General features: G+C 39.9%; 1 protein-coding gene across 1 annotated transcript in view; it reads right to left on the bottom strand.

The window, feature by feature from the left end:
- Positions 1-13696, bottom strand: part of ADAMTS12 (ADAM metallopeptidase with thrombospondin type 1 motif 12) — a 402846-nt gene that overhangs the window by 58490 nt on the left and 330660 nt on the right. Inside the window, exon 18 of the mRNA XM_027980135.3 lies at positions 6919-7129. Coding sequence (XP_027835936.2) covers positions 6919-7129 — 211 coding nt within the window. The remainder of the gene's footprint in view (positions 1-6918; positions 7130-13696) is intronic.

The raw sequence follows: 13696 nt of genomic DNA, 5'->3' as shown, positions 1-13696 counted from the left end.
TCCATTCTATCAGGGAGCTTGGGTGTCACTGACTGGACAAGGCTTGCAAAGTAAGAGTAACATGGAAAACAGACCCTTGTCTTCTTTCTTGCCTGATAATAAAGTTCTCATTTAGTGAATGCTCCAGTATTCTTGGTCTTCCCTGGTGGCTCAGCTGGTAAAGAATCCTCCTGCAATGCAGGAGACCTGGGTTCGATCCCTGGGTTGGGACGATCCCCGGGTTGGGATGATCCCCTGGAGAAGGGAAAGGCTATCCACTCCAGTATTCTGGCCTGGAGAATTCAATGGACTGTATAGTCCATGGGGTCGCAAAGAGTCGGACACGACTGAGTGACTTTCACTTTCACTTTACTATTTGCCAGGCACTATGTGAAGGGCTCACATGGATTATCATCAAACTTTCTGATAATCCTGTCTTTCTAAATGAGAAAAGGTTGAGAGAAGCTTAACACTAGCTCAGTTACAGCTTGGCACAGCTGGAAAACCTAGGAAAATTACTATCCCAGGAAATCTATTAGTCTAACTGCTGGGAGAAATATGGGAATTAATGAACTAAAATCAAACTCATAGAGTTCAAGAATTAAATGAGATATTTAAATAGAGTGGATAGAAGCCAACAAAAGATGGATAACATTATTTCCATCTATTCACCTTACTAAAAAATGATTATAGGTATAGAGCTTATTATATGCCAGGTATTCTTATGAGAATTTTAGGAATATTAGCTCATTTCATCCTCATAACTTCCCTAGAGTCCTCATTTTTAGAGATGGAGGAAACAAATCACAGGAAAATAAAAGTAACCACAGGGGGATTAAATTCACACATCTGATAAGTGGCAAAGCCAGAATTTGGACCTGGTAGAGGGAGGTGCATGCTCTTCACCACTAGACTGGCCACCTCTCAAAAGGCATGCCACTGAAGTGGGGTGTCTAGTGGGAGCCACAGAAACTTTGATACTTATCTTCATTTACAATAGAGCCCCCCTTCTGGACCCTCCAAGCCCAGAAAGTAGGCTGGGCAAAACCAGATTAAGATTCTTGATTCCTGAGATTGGGGGTGGGAGTCGGGTGTCTAGAATATGAACTTAGCGGGGAAGGGGCTGGTCACAGGGAGCAGGAAAGCTGTCTTTGGGGGTAGCCACTGACTCTCCCTGGGAAGGGAGAGACCTCCTCCTTCTGGCATCTCCTGGGTCAGGGAGGAGTGGTCCAGCCTGGCACAGATAAGCCCACCCTCCTCTCAGTGGTCTCTTGACAGGAAGGGCATCTCATGGATTTGCCTCTTCTTCTTCTTACCTTGGTCATCCCAGGGAGGACCATTCTACAGGCTTCTAAAAGCATCACAGTTGACCTCAGGACAAAATCCAGACCATAAATACCATGTGTAGCAGGAGTCACTATATCATCTTTTTTTCTTTTCCTATTTTGTGGCCCTTTATTTGAAAAGTAAGTACATATTTTTCTTAATCAGTTGGGTGCAATTGTAGGAAAAATTGCTCCTTTCTTGATTTTACCACTTCTAAGTTTATTGGCTGACTTCTTTTTTAAGGACTTCCCTGGTGGCTCAGATGGTTAAGTGTCTGCCTACAGTGTGGAAGATCCAGGTTCAATCCCTGGGTCAGGAAGATCTCCTGGAGAAGGAAACAGCAACCCACTCCAGTATTCCTGCCTGAAGAATCCCATGGATGGAGGAACCTAATAGGCTACAGTCCATAGGGTCACAAAGAGTTGGACATGACTGAGCGACTTCACTTTCACTTTTTTTTTTAAACCCTGTATCATCTCCTAAAACATTTCCCAGTATAGAATGTCAAAGACATTCATGCTTCAGCAAAGCTCATTAGAGGGCTAATGTATACAGACATTAGCAAGACAGCAGAGGGGAAAAAAAGGAGGATCCACTCAGTGAATATTCTGATGCTGATTTAACTAAAAGCACCTCTCCTGACAACATCTCTAAATGAAGGCAGCAGCTCAGCCTCTCAGTGGAACTGGACACTGGATTCCACATCTGCCATCACTATACTATGCAGTGGCCTCTATTCAGAACAACAGACTCCAGCATTTGTCACTTGGCGCCAACATTTCAGTCCCTTGTTGTCCAGTGAGGCACATCGTTTTGCTCCCCAGAAACAGAAACACAATGAAAAGGACTCCTCAGCCAAATATGTAATTGTGGTCCCTTGAAAAAGCATGAAGATTCCGGCAATTAGTAAATTCTACATGACAAGAATTATTAACTGCTTTGGATGCAGCCAACACACTTTTGGTAAACAGTTTTAATGGACCAGTCACAATACCCCATTCAGCCTTATTTTGACAACACTGTAATTTACAGCAATCGAGGTTGGCAGTGGACTAATAGGTCAGGCCAGACACAGGCTGTGATTATACCTTCCCAGGAACAGCAGGGAAATACCCTGGCCTGTTATTGATGTGTTCACATGAATCAGTGCAATACCAGCAACACGCCTATATTAGGTTGTAGATGTTTTCTTTGCATGTACACCTTTGTCTTTCTTTTTTTGGGAGTCCTAGCTCTCTCATTTGATTAGCAGTTATTACAATAAAGGAACTATATCTTTTTTTATTTCCACCCAGCTGCTACTGAGAGTATTATATACAGAATTAGAAGCTAAATAAGGGCCTCCCAGGGGGTGCAAATTGTAAAGTGGTGCAGGAGACATAAAGATGCAGGTTCAATCCCTGGATCAGGAAGATCCCCTGGAGGAGGGCATGGTGACCCACTTCAGTAGTCTTGCTTGGAGAATCCTACCGATAGAGGAGCCTGGCAGGCTACAGTCCATAGTGTCGCAGAGTTGGACATGACTTAAGTGACTTTTCATGCACGCATGCAGAAGCTATATAAACCTAAATTGTGACTTTGAGCTAATGAAATAGTTTTGGAAATACAGTTATAAAAAATGGTTGTATTCAAATGAGAGTTTTCTGCTTTCAAATAGTTATCTTCAGAGATGGTACCTTTGCTTAGACAAAATTTCGAATTCTTTTTTTAAAAAATAATCATATATTGTCAAATGAACAGTTTTGATATCTGCAGCTGGTCAGGAAAATTCTGTGTAGAAGCTAAGTGTCACATAGGATCATTCATTCTCAGTGGGGGCAATGAAGACTGGTTCTGGGGTGGAGTGAGTTAAAAAACCTCACCCTCTTTATGTATAAAGCACAGATATATACATAGTACATAAATAAATACATAGTATATATGTCCTATGATTATGTATTATATAATTCTTTCATATGAAATGTTCAGAAAGGCAGTTCTCTGGAAATATGAAGTGGATTAATGTTTGTCTAGGGCTGGGGAATGAAGGTAGGGACCTGGGATGATGATTAATGCATGCAGGGTTTATTTAGGAGGTGATGAAAACATTCTTAAATTACTGTGGTAATGACTGTTTAACTCTGTGAATATACTAGAGGTCATTTGTTTGTTCACTTTCAATGGGTGAATTTTATGGTATGTGAATTATATCTCAACACACACACACACACAAACCACTTCCCTCCTTGAAAATAAAGTCATGATGGAGGAAGACAATTAGGAAAAAGCCTCTAAAAAGGCACTTAAGGAGTCATTTCCTTCTCCAGGGGATCTTTCTGACCCAGGGATTGAACCCAGGTCTTCTGCATTGCAGGCATATTCTTTACTGTCTGAGCCACCAGGGAAGCCCATTGAGGGGGAAACAAAAAATCAGAAACACTGCCTTGGATCAAAAAAGTGAATTCCATCTTAAATCTCTGTATTTCCAGTTCAAACATCCATGATGAGAATTAATTCTCAATTAGCCTGAACAGTTCTTGGGTTAATCCTACCTAAGTCAGGCAATATCCTCTGAGCCTCATCTCTACCAGCAGGTAGAATCTGGAATTAGTTTTGCTGCCCAGAACCTGGTCTCTAAGAGCAGTGAGGCTGAGAAAAGATTTTAGAAGAGGCACATCTTATGGGAATCAGGAATCATGGCTGCCCTATAGAAGTCATATTAGAAACAGTCTGCTAAAAACTAAGTTGCTTGAGACTGCTAGAAGACCCTTGAGTCTAACTCAGTGTTGCAGGGTAAGTTCTCAAGGAGACAGACTCTGGTGTTTAGCTAGCATGGCTTTTATTAGGAAGTACTCTGGAAATCAACTCCTGTCAGAAAGAGGGGAAGGAAACAGGATACAGCCTAGGGGAGATGGTGCCATGATGCAGGCCTGACAACAGGTTTAGCCAGCCTCAAGAGAAGCTCTGGTCCTGGGATAGCCCTTCAGAGTTGTCCCAACAGCTGAAGAATATAAGCCCTTTACTTCTGAAAATGTGTCTGGGTAGTACATCACAGCATCCTCCCAACCCAGGTTCCTGACTTCAGACTATACTACAAAGCTACAGTCATCAAAACAGTGTGGTACTGGCACAAAACCACAAATATAGATCAACAGAATCAAACAGAACATCCAGAGATAAACCCATGCACCTGTGGTCACTTAATCTATGACAAAGGAGGCAAAAATATACACTGGAGAAAAGACAGTCTCTTCAATAAGTAGGGCTGGGAAAACTAGACAGCTACCTGTGAAATAATGAAATTAGAACACTCCCTAATACCATACACAAAAATAAACTCAAAATGGATTAAAGACCTAAATGTAAGGCCAGATACTATAACACTCTCAGAGAAAAATATAGGCGGAATACTTTCTGACATAAATCACAGCAAGATCTTTTTTGATCCACCTCCTAGAGCAATGAAAATAAAAATAAACAAATGGGATCTAATTAAACTTAAAAACCTTTGCATAGCAAAAGTAACCATAAATGAAATGAAAGGGCAATCTTCAGAATGGGAGAAAATATTTGCAAATGAAGCAACTGACAAGGGATTAATTTCCAAAATATATAAACAACTCATGTATCTCAATATATATATATATTAAAAACCCCAATCTAAAAACCTAAATAAATGTTTCTCCAAAGAAGACATACAGATGGCCAAAAAACATATGAAAAGATGCTCAACATCACTAATTATTAGAGAAATATGAATCAAAACCTCAATGAGGTATTACCTCACACAGGTTAGAATGGCCACCATCAAAAAATCTATAAAGAATAAATGCTGGAGAAGGTGTAGAGAAAAGGGAACCCTTTTACAGTGTTAGTGGGAATGTAAATTGGTGGATAAACAACAATTTTAAACAAATAATAACAAAAAATAACAAAATAAACAGCTACTATGGAGAACAGTATAGAAATTCCTTAAAAAACTAAAAATAGAACTACCATACAACCCAGCAATTCCATTCTTAGGCATATATCCAGGGAAAACCAGAATTCAAAAGGGTGCATGTACCCCGATGTTCACTGCAGCACTATTTACACTAGCGGGGACATGGAAGCAACCTAGATGTCCATCAACAGAGGAACAGATAGCACATATATACAATGGACTATTACTCAGCCTTAAAAAGGAATGAAATGATGCCATCTGCAGAGCTGTGGACTGACCTGGAGATTGTCATGCAGAGTGAAGTGAGTCAGAAAGAGAGAAACAGATATCATGTGGTATTGCTTGTATGTGGATCTACAAAAATGATACAGATGAATTTATTTGCAAAGCAGAAACAGTCACAGATGTAGAAAACAAACTTATGATTACCAAGGGGGAAGTGGGGTGGGCTGACATATACACTTCTATGCATAAAATATATAACTAATGAGGACCTACTGCATAACACAGGGAACTCTACTCAGTGCTCTGTGGGGACCTAAGTGAGAAGGAAATCCAAAACAGAGTGAATATATGTAGGCATATACCTAATTCACTTTGCTGCACAGCTGAATTCTTCTTTAGATAGTACTTTACAAGCTATGAAAAGCAATAGCATTACTTATAATCAAGAATCACTTTAAACACAAAGGTCTTATCCAAATGGATCAGATTACTCCTTTATCCACCAGACTTAATTCTAATCAACTTCCTGTGGCTTTCTCCTGAATCAAATATTTTCCATTTCTCTGATCGTGAGTCTAAGAGGAATTCTAAGATACTCTGGTCAATAGTAGCATTATTATGGAAACGATGTGGCTTCCCAAGGAAGCTCATAAGAAGTCAACAACCATCAATACATTCTGGCCTGTTGGTTTTACAAAGTCACTTATTTTCTAGTCATTCCTTAGGTCACTGACTGAAATACACATAGAGAAGCAGAGCAAGGCCCCTGGAGACTCCAGTACCCTTGCAGAAAGCAGAGGTCTACTTCTACTACAGACTCTGGTAGCAAAAGTCCTGACAGTTCTAGGTCCCCTGGTGACCCAAAGAAAATTAAAGCCTGGAAGGATTTCATGATCTCCTAGCCTATGGATTTCCAGTCATACTTGGAGAATCAGATCAGATTAACTGTGGGGAAATGCAACACTATTTGACTTTATGTGACTAATAGTACACATCTCAAAACTTCATCAGATCTGAATAGATGGATGATTTGAGAGGCTTCTCCAAGTGGCAAGTACATTGCCTATCATTCCAGTCAGAGTGACTCTCCTTTAGTTTTAGTCTGAAACATAAGTTCCAGTAAATGTCTGGCAAGCCAGCTTTTGGGGTAGGTGGGAGAGCCTTGATTTGTTCCCAACGGTTAACAATGGACCGGCAAAAATCCTGAAGATTTTTCAGTTAGCTGCCATGAGCCTGAGTATGTAAGATCCAGGTCATTCCAGGCAGGTAGATATCCGACCAGATGAGAGGAAGATCTTGTAAGAATGGAAAACAAGCAAGATAGGATACTGGGAGGTGGGAAATGCAGAAAACAGGCCACTGGGCACCTCACCCCTGATCACTTTGGATTGGTTAATGAGGAGGATGGGTGAGAGGGCTGATGAAACACGAATAACCCCAGTGTCCCTTTTAACCCCTGGGCTCACCTCACTCCAGTTGCCCACTGTCCAGTCTGATGGACATAGGATGTCTCTGTTGCAGGACACGAGGGTCTTGGGCTTCAGCAGATGCTGGCAGTCTTGAGGAGGGAGAGCCTGCTCATCCGAGCCCATGGTCTGGATGCACAGCACTGTTCGCTTCTTTTCTCCATGGGGCCCACATGTTGCAGAACATGCTTCCCACTCCCCTGCCCACCACCTGCAGACACATAGGGACATGTGAGAAAAGATCAGCCTGAATCGATACACATGCACTTCAATCACTGGCTAGAAATCCAGAGCAGAAACGCTGATTACAGAGTTGGGAGGTCTCTGAAGATGCTTCAGCCCAGTAGAGGGTGCTCTGCAGACAGGGCCACGGCTAGCTTGTTCAATCACAGCTATGGAACTCCGCAAAACACTTGGCATAAGTACATGATAAGTAAGCATGTCTTTAAATGAAAAAACAATCCTCCCACCGAATCTCCTCTCTTCTCAAACAAGAAAACTGAGGTCCTGTTTTCTATTGTGAAACCTCAAGCAAGTTTAAGCCTTACTCTCCACATCTGTTGAATGGATGTAACAATATTGACTTTAGTACTGAAGTACTAAATGTACTGAAATACCAATCTATGTAGAGTGTATAGTACATAGCCTGACATAATACAAGCTCAATCATTTGTAATTATAATTACTGTTTTAACTGCTGCTATTGACTAAAAGTACCCAATTAGAATCTAAGTCTCCTGGCTCCTAACTGAATATTTTTCTATTTCAATATGATGCACTTAATTTATTTTCAATTATGTAGAAGATGCTCAGTTAGGGGCATTGTCATCATTCTCTCCCTCCTCCATCTCCTTCAGTCTACCTTTGAATATTCTCACTGGTCGCTTTAAAAGAAAGAAGTAGGAAAATAAGAAATGTATTAAATAAGATCATCTCTTGTTTTTTTTCAGCTCTTCTTGATAAGTTGAATAGTTGAAACTGTTGCCTAAATTAATATTCTGGATTCTCTATGGAAAAATGAAGATGTGTGATTTTCCTCTACCTGCTATCATGGTTGATTGCCTCAAGATTCTAGGATGCGGGGCCCCGTGGTTACACTAAAGTCACTTTTGAAAGTGCCAAGGAACCCTCTTTGGAGCCGTCTCTTTTCCTCCTTCTTCATCATTGTCCAAATCTTCCTCAATATCAAATACAGAACAGGTATCTTGACCCAGAACACTTTGGGGCACCATTGCTTCGATGTGTAGTCTGCTTATTCATCCCTCCATGCAGGAATAAAATAGAATATTTGTTTTTCATGGGAAAACAGTACAGCATGTGAATTCCTTTATTCTTGACTTTAAGGAAATCTTCTGACCTTGAGATAGTATCAAATTTTAAAGTAGATTAAACTGTGTACTACTACTTATATCTACAAAATATTAGATTTATTTGAGTAGGACTTCTTTGATTCTCATACTTTAAATCTCTGGTTAAAAATACTAGAAGAAAGCTTTTCCTCAATTCTATTATATTCTTCAGTTAATAAGTAATTAAGATTACTTATTTAGTCCCTGGTATTTAATATCTGGCCATCCTATGTAGATAAAGAGCTAATATTGGGACCATATGATGTGACACCAAATAAATGTCCTCTGTGTTAATCTAATTACTCTGTCCTACCTCTGACATTTCTGTGGGAGGCCAGACACACTATCAAATAAATCAAATGCCATTCTGGAAGGGCCTTAATGTGAGCTGACTGAAAGTCCGATTTATCTAGCTACTTACTACAAGGCTTTCAGCTATGTTACTAAAAGGTGATAATAGACTTCCTTGTTTCTCTTTCTGAAGCTGCCTTCACAGACTCCTGGGGACATCTTGCATATGTTTGCTCCTAGTTTAAGGTGAAATCCACCCTTTTTATTTCCCTGCAAAGGTCTTCCAGGCCCAGGACTCAGGAGCTATTGCCAAACTGTTCTCTATTGTCCAGCTCATTCATTTTGGTGTCTGCCATAATCCCACTTCTTCGAGGAGATTTATAAAAGAATCTTGTTTTACATTTATATTTATAGGAGATTTATAACAGGAGACTGTTTACTTGCTCTGAATGATAGCTGAGAAGCACAGTATAACATTCCAAGAACTCAGCAGGACAAAAGGTTCAAACCACACATTTATTCACCACCCCCCACAAGGCAACCTTTCTCATTTAATCAGAATATAATCAACAATCTAATCCAACTTTTTCCATTTTTGCTATTAATTTTTCTCTTGCCAGAATGTCCATATCTGTCACACCTAAAGTACAAGTGGATAACTGATCATGCATTGTCTCATATGTTTTTTTTTTTTTAAATTGTCTCTATAATTAGTCAATCTGAACATTTCAGGTACTAGGTAAAAGTCCTAAGGACCTGGCCTGTATCAGTGATTCTCACTGTATCATCACTTGCGGATCTTTAAAAAGGTATCAGCTATCAGTTCAGGTCCCCTTGCTATACTGGATGGCCAGAATCTCTTGAGGTTAGGGCAAAGGCATCAGTGTTAAGAATTCTTTGATGACTTTCATATGGAGTCAGGATTAAAACCATTGGTGTTATGATGGGCTTCCCAGGTGGCATTAGTGGTAAAGAACCCGCCTGCCAGTGTGGCAGACATGGGTTTGATCCCTGGATTGGAAAGATCCTCTGGAGGAGGGCATGGCAGCCCACTCCAGTATTCTTGCCTAGAGAATCCCATGGACAGAGGAGCGTGGCAGTCTACAGTCCATAGGGTTGCACAGAGTTGGGCACGACTGAAGTGACTTAGCACACATGCATGGTGTTATGACATCAGATAAATGAATTTGATTGTTTATCTTGAAATTTTTTCTATAAAGAATGGACTCTGTAGATTTAGTATGCTATTAGTACAAAGATAGTAGTTATAAAAATTGATTTTATTTTAAAGGAAATTTCTATTCTGAGCAAGAGTTTTAAATCATGAGGCATTCTTTTTGCATGAAAACCTACATGCAGCTGCCAGGCTGGAAAGACCTGTTATAAGAGTTTATGGAGCATTTAAATATACAGAGCACTATCACAGCTGGAGCCTGGCAGAAGTTTGCTTTCCTGTAAACCAAAGTTCAGAGAGAAGTCATAGAGAAAAGAGACTCAAATGACCTCTTTCTGGAGTCAGATACACTTTTAATTCCAAAGAATTTCTTTCTTGACAGGCTACTTCATCCTGGAGTGTGCCATGCAAACTTTCATTCTGGAAGCCACTGACGATATAACACAGATTTCTTACATTAAGATTAACAGAAGCTTTTTGTTAAATCTTTTTTAAAAATCTGTCTTAAGTATCCATTTGGGAAAGAACACAGAAGGTCCAAATTGGGTATAGAAACAAATTATTACTGAAGGACAATAATCCAAAATAAAAAGATTAAATCTTACATATGAAATCATTTTAGGAGCAGAAATGACAGCCCTGAACAACGGTATGAACTTTTCAGATAGCATGAAAATTAGGTGACGGGGGAAGATGTTACAACTTGAAATTCATATCTAAGGAAACTACTGAACTAGTCTTTCAAAGACAAATAATGTAAAGATAGCCATTGACATTTATTATTCTTTAAAAAAGCAAATTAACTTAATTTCCTTTCTTTAATACCCTTGTGAGTTTGCAGGCATGATTTAGCTTTGAAGTTGGTTTCTGCTTGTTAACAACTTTTTCATTGTGTTTTAATGTGTGAGAAATATTTTAAACTTGGATTTCTGATTTCAGCACCAAAATGAGCTCATCCTGAGATCCTGGGCAGCAGCACGGTGTACGAGCACCAGCACAGAACACTCAGTAGCTTCATCCAGGTTCAAATCTAGACTCTACCACTTCGGCTAAGTGATTTGGGAAGAATCTGAGAACTTTAGTGTCCTCATCTGTGCGATGGCATAAAAGTGTCAACCAGTCAGAGTTGCTAACATGAATAAATCACTTGGCAGCATGGAAACGGCTTGAAGTAGAGTGGGTTCTCAATTCAGAAATCATACTCCTTGGCATTTATCTAAAGGAGCTGAAAACTTTTTGTTCACACAAAACCCCACATAGGGATGTTTATGGTAGCTTTATTCATAATTCCCAAAATGTGGATGCAACCAAGATGTCCTTCAGAATGTGAACTGATAAACTATGGTCCATCCTGACAATAGAATAATATTCACACAGAAAAGAAATGAGCTATTACGCCATGAAAAGACATGGAGAAACCTTGCTGCTGCTAAGTCGCTTCAGTCGTGTCCAACTCTGTGTGACCCCATAAACGGCAGCCCACCAGGCTCCCCTGTCCTTGGGATTCTCCAGGCAAGAACACTGGAGTGGGTTGCCATTTCCTTCTCCAATGCAGGAAAGTGAAAAGTGAAAGTGAAGTCACTTAGTTGTGTCCGACCCTCAGCGACCCCATGGACTGCAGCCTCCCAGGCTCCTCCATCCATGGGATTTTCCAGGCAAGAGTACTGGAGTGGGGTGCCATTGCCTTCTCCAGGAGAAACCTTAAATGTGTATTATTAAGTGAAAGAAGGCAATCTGAAACGGTTATATAATGCATGATTCCCACTATCTGAAATTCTGGAAAAGACAAAACTATAAAGGTGGTAAAAAGACCAGTGGTTGCCAAAGGAAAGAAGTAGAGATGAACAGGCAGAGTATGGAGGATTTTTAGATAGTGAAAATACTCTGCATGGTAACATAACAATGGGTAATGTCATTATATATTTGCCAAAACCCATGGAATGTATGTACATCACCAAGAGTCAGAACCCTACGCTAAACTATGGACTTTGGGAAATTATGATACGTCAGTGTAGATTTACCAATAAATAAGTAAATAAAGTATAAGAGAAAAGTAAAACAGTAGGTTCTGAAAATTGTTAGTAATCTCTACCTCATTACCATCTGGGGATAATATCTACCCTCTACCTCCTGACTTTATCATGAATCTTTTGGGAAGCTGAAACACAATAATAAGTAAGAAAGACTTCTATAAATTATCCATTATGTTGGAATATTTCATGAAATTCTATTTAACTTATCATATGCTACTTTAGTGGAGTAGAAAACGGCAACCCATTCCAGTATTCCTTTTTTAAAAAGTTTATTTACTAAATTAATTTATTTTAATTGGAGGATAATTACTTTACAATATTGTGATGGTTTTTGCTTGCCTGGATAATTTCATGGACAGAGGAGCCTGGCAGGCTAAAGTCCATGGCGTTGCAAAGAGCTGGACATGACTGACCACACAACACAAGCTACTTTAGAACACATTTTCAGAAATTGTACCTGTTATGTGTTGTATCTACTTAACATCTTCAGGAGTCAAAATCTCTGACCTTAGAGAGTCTTACCTATTTCAAGAAAATGAACTGCATAATTGAAGCACAACAGGTGAATTTGCTAGTTGTTACTTTAGAGAAAAACTTAAGTTCTGAGGCATTAAATAAACCAATACAGATACAGCAAAAGGAATATGAATATATATATATATATAATATGAGGACAAATAAATGTTAAAAAAGAACTTTCAATAAAGTTAGCTGCTGCCGCCGCTGTTAAGTCACTTCAGTCACGTCTGACTCTGCTCAACCCCACAGATGGCAGCCCACTGGGCTCCTCTGTCCCTGGGATTCTCTAGGCAAGAATACTGGAGTGGGTTGCCATTTCCCTTCTCCAACGCATGTATGCATGCTAAGTCGCTTCAGTCGTGTCTGACTCTGTGCAACCCTATGGACAGCAGCCCACCAGGCTCCTCTGTCCATGGGGATTCTCTAGGCAAGAACACTGGAGTGGCTTGCCATTTCCTTCTCCTATGAAGAGAGCTATCTGGGATCAAGTAACCCATCCCAATACAGGTATCATAAATTTTAAACATAAATGTATGTATGCATGTAAGTATGTGTGTGTGACCTTTGGTATAAAAACAAAACCAAAGGCAGACATTCTACTTTCAAGCTAAAAAAATGCTACTGGGTTCTTTAATATCCCTCTCCAAAGGCTGTGCTTTAGCTTGAGGTCTGAACTGGGTAAATTCAGGCTTGATCTGCTACATTTAGGATCTTTAAGGACCACAAGCTGGAGCCTAGGTATTAATCATATATAGAAATTCAAGAAACTCAGACCTTGGGAAATGGATATCAGAGGGAAATCAAAACAAAAAAAACGCTACTTAATGATAAAAATTTTTAAAGAGTTGTCAAATTGCATACGCTTTGTTCTTCTTTAAGTATGATCTTCAAATAGTTTGGAGGGAATTGGAGGAAATTATGTTTCCAACACAACAGCAGAAACTGGGCATAGGATGCATTGTTTTCCTCCCTTGAAGTACAATGATGTGCAGTGGCAGAAGCAGCAGCTACAAAAATGATCATCAGCTCCCCAAGAAAACCTGAGCACTGGATGTCACATTTGTACTGAGTGGGACAGCACAGTGACTGCCCAGTAGCCTATTACCTATTTGTGGCCATCAACACTTCCATTCTAGATGGTGATACCAGAGGTTCATTACTGATTTTGTGAGAGGAGGCTGTGGAATCGGTCCATTTTAAAATTGTGTGGTGAATCTTTTTTGCATCAGTGTACTCAGCTTAGGAAGAATTCCAGAGAAAAGCCCCAAATATCATTTACCTTGGAGCTTTCCAGGTGGCGCTAATGGTAAAAGGAATCTGCCTGCCAGTGCAGGAGACTAGATGTAAGAGATTTGGGTTTGATTCCTGGGTCAGGAAGATCCCCTAGAGGAGGGCATGGCAACCAACTCCAG

This window comes from Ovis aries, chromosome 16 (assembly GCF_016772045.2).
Source record: "Ovis aries strain OAR_USU_Benz2616 breed Rambouillet chromosome 16, ARS-UI_Ramb_v3.0, whole genome shotgun sequence".
Lineage (NCBI taxonomy): Eukaryota > Metazoa > Chordata > Mammalia > Artiodactyla > Bovidae > Ovis > Ovis aries.
The sequence above is the reverse complement of the archived record's forward strand: the minus strand, read 5'-3'. Positions and strand labels throughout refer to the sequence as shown.